We start from the raw sequence: 14348 nt of genomic DNA, 5'->3' as shown, positions 1-14348 counted from the left end.
CAGGCAACAAAAAGTTAGCTTCGAGAAGTGTTAAGAAAATAAAAGGGCGACTTGGAAACTCTGGGGGATGTGACAGATGGGCTCCACTAAAGACGGTTCATCAAGAAGAATCCATTCTACATAAATAAGACTCAATAGGAAACATGTCATTTACAACAGCTGAGGAATAAACGTGTTTCAAAAATAGGATTCAAGTTGGCACTAAGCTGCTCCGTCCGCTCCTCGACTGAAAGTGAAATCTCACCTTCGAAGCTGAATGACCATCCTTAAGAGAGACGTCGACTACTGATATGTTCCGTACAACTGATGTTGCAAATGTTTGAGAGGTGTGAACTATGCTTTGCTCGAAAGGTTTAGATTTGAGGGGGGGGGGGGGGGGGGTAACGCTCATTTACCTCTTTGTAGAGAGATGAATGAAAAGAAACAGCTGATTTAGCTCTGGTGGGCAGGTTTGGTTACCTTTGAACAGATCCAGTCCCGATGTCTTCCTGGGCCCCAGCATCACTGGTCGTTTCTGTTCATCTGGTTAAACACATGACCTCCACTAAACGGCAGCACACTGGTGACCCCTTGATCTTTGCTAGGGGGGTCTTTTGGGACTGGTGTATTCTCTCCTTGTGCTGAGATAAGCCCGTGATCTTCTATCATATTTCTACATTTAAATCTTGACAAGTAGGTGAATAAATGTGTTTTCCCGAAACGTCTAACATTTCTCTTAAGAGGTCACCTAAACTGACGGTTAATATTGCGACGCAGGCCTCGGGCAATGAGGACTCCTCCTATTACTAACTTAAAGGTTTAAGGTCAGCACTTTGTGTAAACTGAATCTGCAATATCACATCTTTCTATTCAGGAATGGCCGCCGCGGGCTACCATATCCCAAAGTGCCTGCACCGCTCCAGGTCGCACGAACAGCGCACGATGCAGCACCTGCCTAAAAGCAGGTTCCCAGTCCGTCACATAAATGCTGGATTTGATATATATCAGAGGCTAATAGCACGTCTAATCTACGGGTTATTCAAAGGTTGGGCTTTTTCAGTCCAGAATCAGCACCAGATGAAGGGACCTGGACATTTGTATATATATTTTTAGAAACACTACGGTAGCACACCGATCGCTTACAAATACTTGAAACCGAATAAGACGCCACAGACTCCTAGAAATAATCCAGCCTGCTAGTGAAAATGGGAGCTACCCTGGTTTCCTCTTACCTTCCGTTTCAGCGTTGTCAAACAGAATTAAGCACAACGTGACCGCCGATGTGTGCGTGTGTGTTGCAATAAAACATGGGAACGAAATAAATCCAATTTGTTCATCATGTCCCGATCAGAAGTGGATGATAATGACCTGCGTCTCATTTTGGGGGGGTTTGGTGAGATGATCCTCGTTCTTGTAACGGCCCGTTAAGACCCTTTAAGGCTGTACACTTAAAGGAAAACATCTCCAAGCTAACACTAACACGCCCCTGATGGCTTGTGAACAGCAGAGACCCAGGGCAGGACTTCGTAGGGAGACCCTGCGGGGACAGTGAGGATATCCGGGACAGACTCAAAGCAGCTTTCCAAACATTATTGGGACGCTCTCAGGAGGTCTGAGGGGAAGGACCGTTTCTTCAGAGTAACTCTTCAGTCGGAGGATGTGAATCAAAGTCATAAACACGCCTCGTCTCATGGCTTCTCCTCCTACGTTCACCTCCACCGCTACTTTCCCCACATCTGACCTCATCTCCTGCTCCCTTTCATCATCCCAGTTACTTCCGGTGACCTTCTGTGTCTGGGTTCGGTGGCCCTGACGACAACCGGGTTTGAAAGGAAGCCAAAGGATTGCAAGGGGATTTATCAGCATGATCTCGCCTCCCTCAAATCAGGCAAACAGGAAATTGCCTTCAAACAAAAACAAACAGGCCGTTTGATCCGGTGGGTTTTTGGAACATTTTCCCCGATTATTCCGTGTCGGCTCCAAACTTTCTGCGTCTAAGTCCAACCTGTAAACTACATAAGTGAACACCTCATTGGATCGTTTAGTAGAAAGAGTACTGGTTCTCCACCGCTCGCGCCCTGCGAGTCCCGTCGGCATCGTGATAGTCCTCCGAGGCGCCACCTGCCTCCAGCAGGCGCTCGGAGCTGTTGCTCCGGCTCTGCAACCCCCCTCCTCCAGCACCTGGGTCGCTGCGGGAGAGAGAGGGGAGGGCGGTGGGGGAGGAGGAGGCGCTGGAAGAGAGCGGGGCATCAGGAGGGGGCACTACAGGCACTGTGATAGCAGGAGGGTGGAGGGGTGGCTGGGGTGAATCCGTCAGGCAGCCTGCCTCCCTGGGCGGGGTGAGGACCGGAGGCACGTTCACCTCTGTAGCAGGTCGTCAGGGAAAAAGGAAGAAATGATTTTAATAGCAGAGTAAGAATATTAATGGACTCGTGCTGCTGACACTTGTTTGGTACTTTACTCTGCAGACTCGTTCATAGAGCAGCGTGTAAACACGGGCAGCGGGGGGGGGGCTCCTCTCATTGTCCTTTTACTTGGTGGGCAATAACACCGACAACACTGGAGCCAAAGACACGCCTGACCAGCCTATCAGTAAAGCCTTTTACGCCCCGAAACAAACCTCCGCTGTATGCGAGCGTGTGTTTGGGGGGGGGGGGGGGGGGGGCGTGAGTGTGTGTAGGTCCGGCTTTTGGGAAAACAGAAGGCCTCTTTGTGGCCTGCAGGGTGGGCTGGGGCCAGAGTCTAGGCCTGCATGCAAAGCTCCTGCGGTATAATCGCCCCCTCACTCTCCCCGTACAGGAGGGCATTCATCCCACGCCAGGAGAGCAGAGGGCAGGAGAAGTGTTAGTACGGGTGAGGAGGGGTGGGGTGGGGGCTCGCTGAGTTTTAAGGACAAGCATCTGCTATCCATCAAGACGCCAAACTCTGAGAGTTTGTAATCATTCTCTGTCATCCTCTGGTGACCCGAGGAGAGATTGTCAAGCTGAGATGCTTCTTTTCTTTGAAACCCACCGACGATGCGTTTCCAAACGCTGCAAGTCAAAAAGCTCACGCGTTTAAATGTGCCCCTTATTTTTGGAGTGACATTTGGGATAGACCCCTGGGGTGTGCTGCACTAAGCCGAGGTGCGTTTTGTTTAGTAGGTTATGTGATTGACAATGTTTATTTGTTTGTCGTATCTGTCGGTGAGGTTGTGTTTTTATTGTCGTTTATCTGTCAGTACGACTCGGAAATCTGTAAGATCCTGTTGGTGATCATTTCGCCAGGTTTCCTTGCTTACCTAAGGTGTTCACATCAGGGGGGGAGGGGGGAGGTGGAGCTGCACCTGCAGATCTCCTGTGGAGATGAGCTCCATTACAGATTTGTTTAGAAAATGAAGGCGTGCCACAAGGCGATCGAGTTACAGAAGCGAGTTAAAGAAGCGAGTTACAAAGTCGTGCTAGTTATTTTAGTTATCTTAGCCAGTTTATTTAAGTATATGACCTCAAAGTTAAGGGGGGGTCGGGAGGCATTTTAGGCAGTCTTTTTTGCAGTGAAGACAAAAATCCTCTTTCCCTTGTTCACTCAGGTGTCCAACGACTACGACAGTAGCTCATCATCTATGGCAGTTCAAATTGTTTGGTACCTGCGGTGGCGCCTCGCTGCACTTGTACATAGGAGCGTAGTGTGATGTCAGCAGAGCCTCCAGACTCGAGGGGGATCGGGTGGGCATGAAAGTGTCTCAACATATCTGACACGGTGTGAAACCACAGGTGGTGGACATGGCACTGCCCATTGTCGTTCACCGACAAACGCAAATGCTGGAGGGGGGGGAGGGGGGGGAATGGAGAGATAAACGATCAAGGAAAGAAAACATATTCAAACAACACATTTCTCCTCTCCGGTTGCCTCACCTTGGCTTTGCCCTGAAAGTTGAAGGTGAGCACGTACTCCCCGGGCCTCGTCTCACTTTGACGGATAACAAAGAGCCCGTGGCTCCTCGCCCCGCCTGCCAGCACCAGCTGAGCGGCACGCACACGGGACAGCGTACCGTGGAACCACGGGTAGCCCACCAGGCTGGCATCGCCGTCGGACTCTTTGGCTCCTTCGCCACCTGAGCAGATTCATCATCAGTCAAATCCGTGGTGCTCCTGCATGTCTGGAGAGAAAATGAAACGTCTTTGCTCCTACCTGCAGAGGAGTTGGAGGCCTGCGCCTCCGGGGACTGGAGGAAGCGCTCTAACGGCATGTGGGACGGGTGCTGAGTGAAGGGGGGTTCCCTACAACGTACCGAGGGTGCGCTGTAATGCTCTGCTGCTGTAGGGCATGACCTTTCCGAAGAACGATACACACCTACACACACACACACATATATATATTTTTTAACACATCCATCTGAATCAAAATGAAGATATTTGAATGCTATGTAACCGTGGGGTGTTTCGCTCACCCTCAGACAGCAGCTCGCAGCTGCAAGAGGCCACCATGGAGCAGTCTTTGGAGGCCTGACCATGAGGACATGACGCCAGCTCAATGTCATCGCCGCTGTCACTGTACACAAGCAGGCAGGTCAGGAAAACCGCAAGAACATACACACACGTACGCGCGTGCGCAAACACACAACTCCATGCACATCGACGTCCCACAAACACGGGCACAAATACTCTTTCTGTTTACGTCCTGAGCTGCACAACAAGCGTCCACTAACCCAGGAAACTGAGGGGGAATGTCAGCGGTGTGAGCTCTGCCATGTTTGTGTTAAAGCAACCTGTCAAAAATCCCACTAATTTGATGATTAATGACTGTGTGTGTGTGTGTGTGTTAGCCCTCCTTCGCCCTCCTCTCCCCGTCCCTCTCTTCTCTCCATCTTCAGGCAACAGCAAATATTTATCTGATGGCTTACCCGGGGTCTATGCAGTCTTGGATGTCAGCTACCCAGGAGTTTTTCTGCAGTGAGTCAATGGTTTCCAGGATGTACTCGACCCCGTTTTCCACCTGTGGAAGCAGCAAAACATTCAAATCACACACTGTGCTCTTGTTCAAAGGACCACATCGGGGGTGCCGAACGGGGTCGGCGAGCTCATTTTTCAACAACCTGTTTTTGTCGAGCCGTCATTCTGAAACCGAGGCAGGTGTGTTAACGTGGCAGAGGAATGGTTGCGGTTACTACCTTCAGAACAAAAGTGTTGTCCTTGTCGGGCATTTCCAGCGGCATGGTGGTCCTCACCTCCACAATGGCTGACAGAGGGATGCTCACTTTGGGCTTTGAGGACTGATGCGAACATGCAGACAAACCAAGTTACTTTCATGATATGGGAAACGCTGCAAACTGGACACAAAGACAGCATTCATACAGTAACTGCAGGCTATTGCAGGTCCTGACTCAGACAAGGTCGTATTAATCTATAGGGCTGAAAAATACTGGATTAAACTCTTCTGCAGCTCTACAGTATGCAGATATTTATATATTTGTTCAGCATTATTCAAATGAAACAGTCAAAAACATATAAAGTTGTAGGTTGAGCTCTTCACAACTCAGATATAAAACCTTTGTTTTAATTGACACTTTATCGATATTAAAGTTTTGCAAACATAACTTGTTGTGGTTAATTCAGTGGGTGTAATTTCTAAATTTAAACCATAATTGTTATTTCATTATGAATATTTAATTTGACGAAAAAAAGCAAGGTTAAGGGCGATTACATAAAACAAATCTAGAGATTTGCTTTATTTAGAGGATGTCAATCATTTCTGCTTGGAATAATGTTTAACTGCCAAATGGTAGTATAATTTTGCACAAATGTAATCTCACTAAAAACCAAAATAAGCGATAAGTAACGGCCCAAAGTTAAATTAATCCTTTATTGCAGCCTGTAGGTTGTAACTGCAACACTTGTAAAAGAAGAAACTTTATATTACAGGCATGGAGCTTTAAATTAGTGGTGTAGGTCTGCAGTGACTCGCGCCACTTTAGACCAAACGGCTCCTTCAGACACATTAATTATGGGTCCAAACACAGTCTGAATGATTGGTACGGATTTAGCAGGAATGAGCCAACACCCAAAATCTTCCTTTATATTATAAAAGGTTATTAAATTAAAGATCACCATTATGGACAGAACAGAAAATTCAGAAAGGATCTGTACCATCGGCAAAAATGTCACCCCCAGCTCGGTTTTTGATGCAGCCTCTTATATCTCAGCGGTTGCTCCAGCGACACAGGAAGCGTTTACAAGAGGGAGAACTCAGAAAACATCCCAGCCTCTGACTGCCCTCTGCGGAGACTCAGATCCAGACCATAATCTCAACATATGTGTGTGTGTGTGCGTGTGTGCCGGGAGAGGAAGAGCAGCGAGTTGGACTAGAAGTCTATCAGAGGCTTATCAGCTGATCTGTCTGGAGCAACACTCCTCTCATCTTGATCTGCCTTAGCAGCTGGCTGCCATCCACGCCCACGATCCTCCCTCTGCATCAGATATCAAAAACCACTTCCTGTATTATACCATCTGACCACTTCCTGTATTTGACCATTTCCTGCCCCTCCATGCACCGTACAGTACAATCCCAGGATTCACTGTCTGTAACATTTGTTGTTGGTCTTGATAAAAACCCACTATAATAATTTTCACGCTCTCATTAGTAGATTGATTTAACTTTATTTTGCGAGTGTCTTCTGTGAATTGGTGAGCTCTGACAAATTCCTGAGCATCCTTCACCTTCAGTGTCTTACGGTTGTGTTTGTTTGTCTAACTGTGGCCCCTTAAAAGCAGCCTGCCCAAACGAGGGACCGTTGCGTCTTCATTGGGTCTCAGCAAATGCTTCAAAGACTTAATGGCAGCAGTGAAAGTGTCAAATTCACAACTGTGTATTAAATCATATTCAAAAATGGACGCTGTACCGTCGGCTTCTAATGAACATTGTGTTGTGAGAAAGATGTCATGCTCTCAGACAGTAGTTTGAATTTCCGTGGGTCATCTCAGGACCTGCGTCGGCGCCGTAACGCAGGCAGTTAGCGCGCCGCAGTGCGCGGTCTCTGCCATACTTACTGAGCAGTTGGCAGATTGATGGTCCTGACAGGGACAGAGTCAGAGCCAGTCAATCAGTTTATCCTTCTCACACTGTTGGGTCTGACCCGGATAGGACTAGAGGGTCTGCATGGCAGGCCTCTCAAGATGTGTGCGTTCAATTAATAGCTGCTCTGAAGTTTCTTTTAGCCTGAGGCTGACAGCAGTTTTCCACATGTGGACGATAACAGCGTAGGCTGAAATGGAGTCATTTAGCATCGATTCCACTTGTGGCGCTCACTAAGTTTAAAGTAACTCACAAGAAATACTCTGGGAACGTTCAGGTTCGGCAGACAGTTCGGCAAAGATGACGAACGAATCAATCAATAATTACTTTTCACACATGAAAGGGAATCTTTGCAATCGGCTTCTCTGTCTCTCGCTCTCTCTCCCTCTCTCTCCCTCCCACACCTCCCTCCTCTCCCCGTCCCCCACGCCTTATCCCCACATCGCCACCGGCCATGATCAAAGGCCAGTGGCGGGTTTACACACACTCCTCTGCACAATCCTGCATGACCTTCTTAAGGTTAGAGGCAATGATCTGGAAATCGCATCTAGACAAATGTGATGTGTGCGTGCATGCATGTGCATGTGTGTGTTCCACCGCAGGGTACGTCACTCAGGGTCATAGGGGTCGGATTGTTATCTCTGATTCAAGAATTATTATTATGCTGATTTATTATTTATTTATTTTTACTAATCTTTACATATAATCTGCTAATTTGCATTTTTTAAGTGACTAGAAAAAAATTGCAATGATAAAAAAAAATTCTGCTGAACTGTTTACCAATATTTGAGGTCTGGACTCTGCCCCCAAATCCAAAAAGGAAATAAGATGGATTTCATCCTTTCCTCTTCCATCCCGTGTTGATGACGTTTGACTATCTGCTTGCCTTTGATGCAGTGGGCGCCAAGACTTTAAATAAAGTTGTTCCCAATGGCCCTCTGTGTCTGTGAGTGTTTGTCTACCTTTGGGGGAACGTAGAATTCCAGTAGGAACCTCTCGCCTCCTTCCTCCCTCTTCATCTTCTTCAGGAGCAGGCGACACTTCTGCCATTGTGCAGCGCCCATACAGTTTGTGTCATCGGCTACCATGTACCTCAGAGCCCCCTCCCTCTGGATTTCAAGCATCTCAGCCTTGTGGCTCTGGGAACCCCGGGGGAGCCGCAGCTTTTGGGACCACCGCTCGCCTCCTGCAGCCTCCCCTATTCCTCCTCCCCCGTTAGCTTTCCTGGCTCCAGAGGGACCGTCAGGTTCAGGGGACGCCCGTCTGTGCCACATCTCCTTCACGCCGTCCACCACACACAGGCTCATGTTTCTCAGAGAGAAGCCCTTTTTGAAGCGAGCCTTTGGGTGGCTAACAGAGACATCCTCTGAGCTGCGGGACTGTCCCAGGGCAGACACCTTGTGGCCTGGTTGTGGGCCTCTGGAGGTGGAGGTGCCACTACCGCCTCCATCTGTCCCTCCCCCTCCACTGTCCATGCTATCTAGAGATTCACTTGAAGCTCCGGCGTCCTTGCGTCTCTGGTAAAGGTCGTGGCCATAGGACAACGGGCAGCCTTGGATTCCCAGGAAAGGAACAATGGTGTATTTTGGCACTACGTTGGAATTGTCCTCCCCTGGTGAAGATGCCTGGTTCTCCCGAGCCTGGGACAGTATTGCAGAGAAGCACTCCAAGAAGTGGTGAGCAAAATGTTGTGAGAAGCTCACATCAGCGCCCGGTGAATCGTAGCACGGGTTCTCTGACAGGAAGCGCTGGAACTTGTCAGCAAAGTCTGCAGCGGAGGCTCGAGCATGGAGCTCACAGAACTCTCGCCAGTCAGGCAGCGGGCACGAGGAGAGCTCCGGGCTACCGGGCGCCACCGCTCCATTCATCACTGGGCCATACCAACCCGTCAAGGAGAGGCTGGAGGGGAAGAAGAAGAGCAGACTTAGTGTGGATGGAAGAAAGCATGTGCAACATGTATTTGCATCTCTTGGCTTTAGATCTGATATACAACAGCCTGCATTTGTGACGGAGCAAGGAATAAAAAGAATGTGAGAATGAAGCAGGCTCCTTAGCCGGCTTGTCTTTACAAGGTTTACATCCTGATGATATCATCAATGCAGATTGTCTACAACTTATTATCAATAATAATAAAAAAGATCCTCTCAAATATCCATTATACAGACATCCTATATAAAATGTTTATTTCACCATAAAAATTGAGGATTTCTCCTGTGAAAACAACATAATTCCATTATTTATGTGCTATGAAAACCTGGCCCGTTTCCAGTGTGTGTGTGTGTGTGTGTGTGTGTGTGTGTCCTCGGCGCTGCCTCCCTCCCACCGTTGTGTCAGCAACATCCAAAGCCTCTTTTCAACCTGATAAAAGATAATTTTTAAAAAGCTGTACTGAACTTTTCACTCATTCAGCAGTAAAACAACAAAACGTGACGAGGACCGTTTTTCTCACACTTCGCCCTTCCATACAGATGAGGATGAGCCTCTCAGGAATACTGAACTGAAAGCAAGCACGCACGCACGCACACACACACACACACACAAGTCCGAGTCAGCATGAAACTGAAGCCGCGAGACGGTGGAGGAAGTGGACAGCATTTAGGCTTCTGAGGCTCAGCAGACTAAAGCAGATTACAGTCTGCAAAGGACAGAGATATACAGCAAAACTGATCAGAGGACAGTAATTACAATATTTGGGTCTTGTGCTTTCCTTGACTAATTCCATTTTAGCCATTCTGACACAAATATTTATTAATATAGTAATCCAGCACGTATTTTTAAATGAATGAATCCAGTGGTTCCTTTTTGCCTTTAGTTTAAGTCCATTTCTCTGAGTGGTTAGCAGTTCCACCAGAGATTTGTGGTCTCCAAATGGCTGATCACTTGTATTTTAACCAATGCTGTAAAATTATTGAAAATGTTTCAAAACACCAAATTATTACCCCTGAAATGAATCAGATTGTTAATGATGATTCCTGCCTTCCGGCGTTCCGAATTGACCTCCTGTGTTTTGACCCTGCCTGACCCTTGGATTCTGTTTCTTTGCCTGCTCCTTTGGATCTGTCTGCCTGATTTCTGGAACCGCCTCATTGCTTGCCCCTATCTGGATTTGGCTGCTGGTTTGGACTGACTTCCTCGGTAATGAACGATAAAGCTCAGTTCCTGGATTTCCCTGCTACTGCCATGCATTTGGGTGATCAGGGCCGAGCTGAAGTCTAAAGACAGCATTCTGACGGTGCTACTGGGTGGTATTCATTCAGGTATGGTACAGGGTATTTATTTGGCTCAGCTGTGACGGTGGCAGACTTGAGGCCTGACTAAACGCCTGAATTAGAGGTGAGGAAGACATCTATTCAGACATCTTTTAGCTGCTCAACATAGTATTTTGAGTGTGAGTCCAGGTACGCTGTCTGGACCTGAAGCCTTGCCAGGGTTGATCCTGGACAGGGCATCTCTTCACACTGGCCGGGGTGAGGCGAGGTAAAACAGATTTGAAAGCTTCAGCCAGAGAAAGGAAGCAAAGAGTTGCTTTCGCTAACAGTTTTATCTTAAAAAGCCGGATTTTTTTTTCTCATGCAGGTTTTTTAATCAAATATTTTTCCTCTACTATATCTCCATTGTTGTGTACTTTCACCTACACAGAGGATGTGACTCCTTCCCCCTCAATTGCAAAAGGGCATATTTTTGCTAAATAAGACAGCTGCTAAAACAATCAGTGATTGTGTGGAGGCGGTGGAGACAAGGGGACCATAAAAAAGTAAGACACTTGACAGGATGGGGGGGGGGGGGGGGGGGGGGCAGAGGTAACACGCCGAGTCTCACACCCACACAACTCCCCTCAGTCTCTTTTCTTCACTGACAAAACAATGAATGAAGGGTGTCAAGGGAATCTGCACCTCCATCCTTCAGGCCTCACAAGCCTTTCCCCCATTAAGACCCTGTCTGTTGTGAAAATCAACCACTACTGCTGTGCCCCCTCCTCTTCCTCCTGCTGCTTCTGTTACCCCGGGGGAGCAGGGCTGATATCTCTGTCAGATGGTTGAGAGTTTTGTCTGTAATAGTAAACTGGCCAGGGAGGAGAGGAAAAAGGCGTCACTGTGCAGGGAGAGAGATCAACCTCAGCCTGGAAACGCCTTCACGTCACGTAGCCCCCGCCGGACCTGACTGCACCGAGCCAGGAACGACATGTGCCTGATTAATATGGTGGCGTTGTGGGTCCCAATAAAGAGCTACTGAGGAAATGATACCATTGCCAAACACAACGGATGTAAAGGGATTTGTGTTTTTAAAGCTGTGTACACGTACCTCTGTGTATTTGCAGAGATGAACACGGCATGCATGTACATTAACAAGCTTCTACAGCCACGCTCCTTGCAAGCACTTTCATGCCAGCAGCACAGCACTTGGAGATGTGATGGCTGATGAAGCTGATTGGTGATAGTGAGCACCCCCCACCCACCCCGGGGGGGGGGGCTGGGACAGCACATTCTGATTCAACAGGAAATAGCCATGTTAATGCTTGTTTTTGTGACTTTAAACATGTGTAACCCGTGAAGTTTCATAAAACTATAAATACGTCGTTTGTCATTAGACAGACCAACAAACAAACACAAAAACATCTTGCAGGTAACAAAAACACAGCAGGAGAACACAAAGTGAGGATGATCCAAAAAAAAAAAAAATCCAATTGATGAAAAATAGTCATCAAATTAAGTGAATTGTAACACAAATGTAAAAAGAACATGTTGCAATGATGCTCTGTTCGTCGGCTGCTGTGTAGGATGCTACTATAAACAAACGGAGGAGGGCAGAGATCACATGAAGAAAATGTGACTCATCGGCAGAAATCAAAAGCCTGATTATTAGGCTGGACGTCCGGTTGTAAGTGGGAGTGTGGCGCTTTATGTAAGACAGCTTTAGCAGTGATCAAACAAAAGGTTGATGGAAGAAGAGCAAGGAAAAGCAGAGGGCAGGTAGACACCGGAGAAAAAAATCCCCGGGGGGAGGAATTGTGGATATAGCTGCTAATATATATTTACAGCTGTAACGTGGCGTTAAGACGAGGGACAGGGACCAGACGCCACGGTCGGAGACGGGGCAGAGGTTGGAGGCGTCAGTAGTGACCTCCTCTTTACCAACTTTAGATCTGTTCACTGAGAACGGATCACCTCTGACCTCAACCCTGATAACCTCGTCCCTCCCTGATGAGAGTTCGTGCCGATGCGTCAGAGCAGACGATCTTAGGTATGCAGCTGATCCAGACCCTGATACACGCACACACACACACGCACACACACACACACACTCTCTACAGGAGCCCGATGAGAGGATAGAGCACCACATCCCCAAACAGTAGCCGACTGCCTCTCCTCAGCCTGCCTGTTTCTTTTATCCAGCGTAGATAGCAGAGCCTTGTTACACAGATATTAAACATATTCATTAATGCACGCTCTCTCTCTCTCTCTCTCTCTGTTGCTCGCTCTCTGGTGATTTATTTTGGAAGCTGTGACAACGTAAACACCGAGTGAGCTCAGGCGTCCATATGGCAGCCGGTGATAAGGGACGTAGCGCGTGGGAGACACACATTCTGCCACTGACTTCCATTTCCTCGCCGTCTCTCACCCACCAGGTGTAACTAATTTCACAGATGACCACACGCCTCCGGGAGGAGAAGTGTTCTACGCTCTGCGTGAGCATCCTGCTGCAAAAACTGTTTTTTTGTTCATTGGAGAAAATAAAAAAATAAAACTAAAATCGCAGCCTAATTATCGAACTGATGATTTAATACATGGGGATGGACGCTGTTCAATCACGGCATGAGGTAGATCAGAGTCATGTGATGTCATCACGGTGACATCAATATGTGTTTGATATGTCCTGGGTTCGATGATGTATCTCCACCTCGCAGTGACATATCACAGATATGAGGATTTTCTGCTAAAGGGTTTTATTTTGATGGAATCTATTTCCACGTCGTTCAGGTTTTAATGACGATGGCGTTGGAGGAGGTGTCGTGTTCTCCAACTGCATTTGAATCATCCATTATCCATTAAATATTTTTGTTATTGACATTATTCAAATTGGCGACATTAAACCCAAACCCATTCTATTAGTGACATTTATAACCGCATCACACTGCAGGGTGTTCTGGTTATTCTGCGTGTCTGTCCGGCTGGGTTGGACTGGAGTCTGCTCTAACGATCAGAACTTTTATTGGAACATTTAATGCGTCTACGTAAAGCTTGATTTGAAACGTTTTTACAGCTTAAAGGTGTCAGCAAAATAACATTTTCTAATAAAACACTGCCCGGTTTGCATTTGGTACACAGATATAAGTCACAGAACGCAGTATAATAACCTTATGAGAGTATTTGCTAAGTATATCTGGGCCTTACAATCAGGCTCATATGAACTGACTCCAGCCTATATAAAGATACATGAGAGAAATTCAATATCAGGCCTTGAGCGGGTTCACTGCGGGCCCAGGGAGCCTATTTAAAGTCAACGTGCGCCGACGTGCGCGCTGCGTAATGGACTTCATGAATGGGAACGGGAGCGACCTCCTGCTGAATGGCTGACAGCTCCTGGATCAGAAGGCACCGGATGAATGGAAAGCCATGAGCGGCTCGGTTAACCGAACCGGGACCATCCGGAACATCCGGTCGCTGAGCTGTCCAGTAGAAATCCCGTTTATAGCCTCGCCGGTGCGCGTCGCCTCAACACGAGGCGCGATCCCGAACCGGCCCGTTAATAACGCCGGATTCACCTCCTCCTCCTCCTCCTCCTCTTCTTCTTCTTCCTCCCATCAGCTGGAGGTTTGTTGTTGTTGTTGCGCAACACGACGCGCTGATAAGACATGGAAGGCGCTCACCTCAATGCGGGGCTGCTTTCATGGCGCTGCTCGGCGTCTCCGGTGGATGCGGACCTGCTCTACTGTGGATGAAACGTGGGTATCCCCTCTTCATCCTCCTCTTCCTCCTCCTCCTCCTCTTCCTCCTCCTCCTCTATAAACGCGCAGCGCCAGGCCGTCTCTCCATCGCTCCGCTGTGCGCACTGTGCGCTGCTCCGTGTTTGACTCCGTTCCTCCACGCGCTGCTGACAAGTCGGGAATTATCTGAACACGCCGGCACTTCCTGCAAAGGCTTTCACAATAAAGTTCCAAGGCACGAAAACCCGCACAACTCCAGTCTGCGTTCATACAGTCACTGGTTGATGCGTCACTGGGACCCATGGCGCGACACGCAGCCGATTGATCCAGCCAATGGTGGACGATGGGAGCAGCCGTCCTCTTTGTCCAGTGGACAGAAGAAAACTATGTCTCT

General features: G+C 48.0%; 1 protein-coding gene across 1 annotated transcript; it reads right to left on the bottom strand.

Moving 5' to 3' along the window:
- Window positions 1-1861: 1861 nt before the first annotated feature.
- Window positions 1862-14023, bottom strand: LOC137901527 (SH2B adapter protein 2-like). The gene is made up of 9 exons (XM_068745564.1): window positions 13898-14023; window positions 7992-8928; window positions 5129-5230; window positions 4862-4953; window positions 4409-4509; window positions 4150-4311; window positions 3873-4072; window positions 3605-3779; window positions 1862-2343 (listed from the first exon to the last, which is right to left on the bottom strand). The coding sequence occupies exons 2-9, from the start codon at window positions 8895-8897 to the stop codon at window positions 2021-2023; spliced, it is 2061 nt and encodes a 686-aa protein (XP_068601665.1). The 5' UTR covers window positions 8898-8928; window positions 13898-14023; the 3' UTR covers window positions 1862-2020.
- Window positions 14024-14348: the final 325 nt, after the last annotated feature.

Source organism: Brachionichthys hirsutus, chromosome 11 (genome assembly GCF_040956055.1).
Source record: "Brachionichthys hirsutus isolate HB-005 chromosome 11, CSIRO-AGI_Bhir_v1, whole genome shotgun sequence".
Lineage (NCBI taxonomy): Eukaryota > Metazoa > Chordata > Actinopteri > Lophiiformes > Brachionichthyidae > Brachionichthys > Brachionichthys hirsutus.
This window is presented reverse-complemented; position numbering and strand designations above follow the sequence as displayed.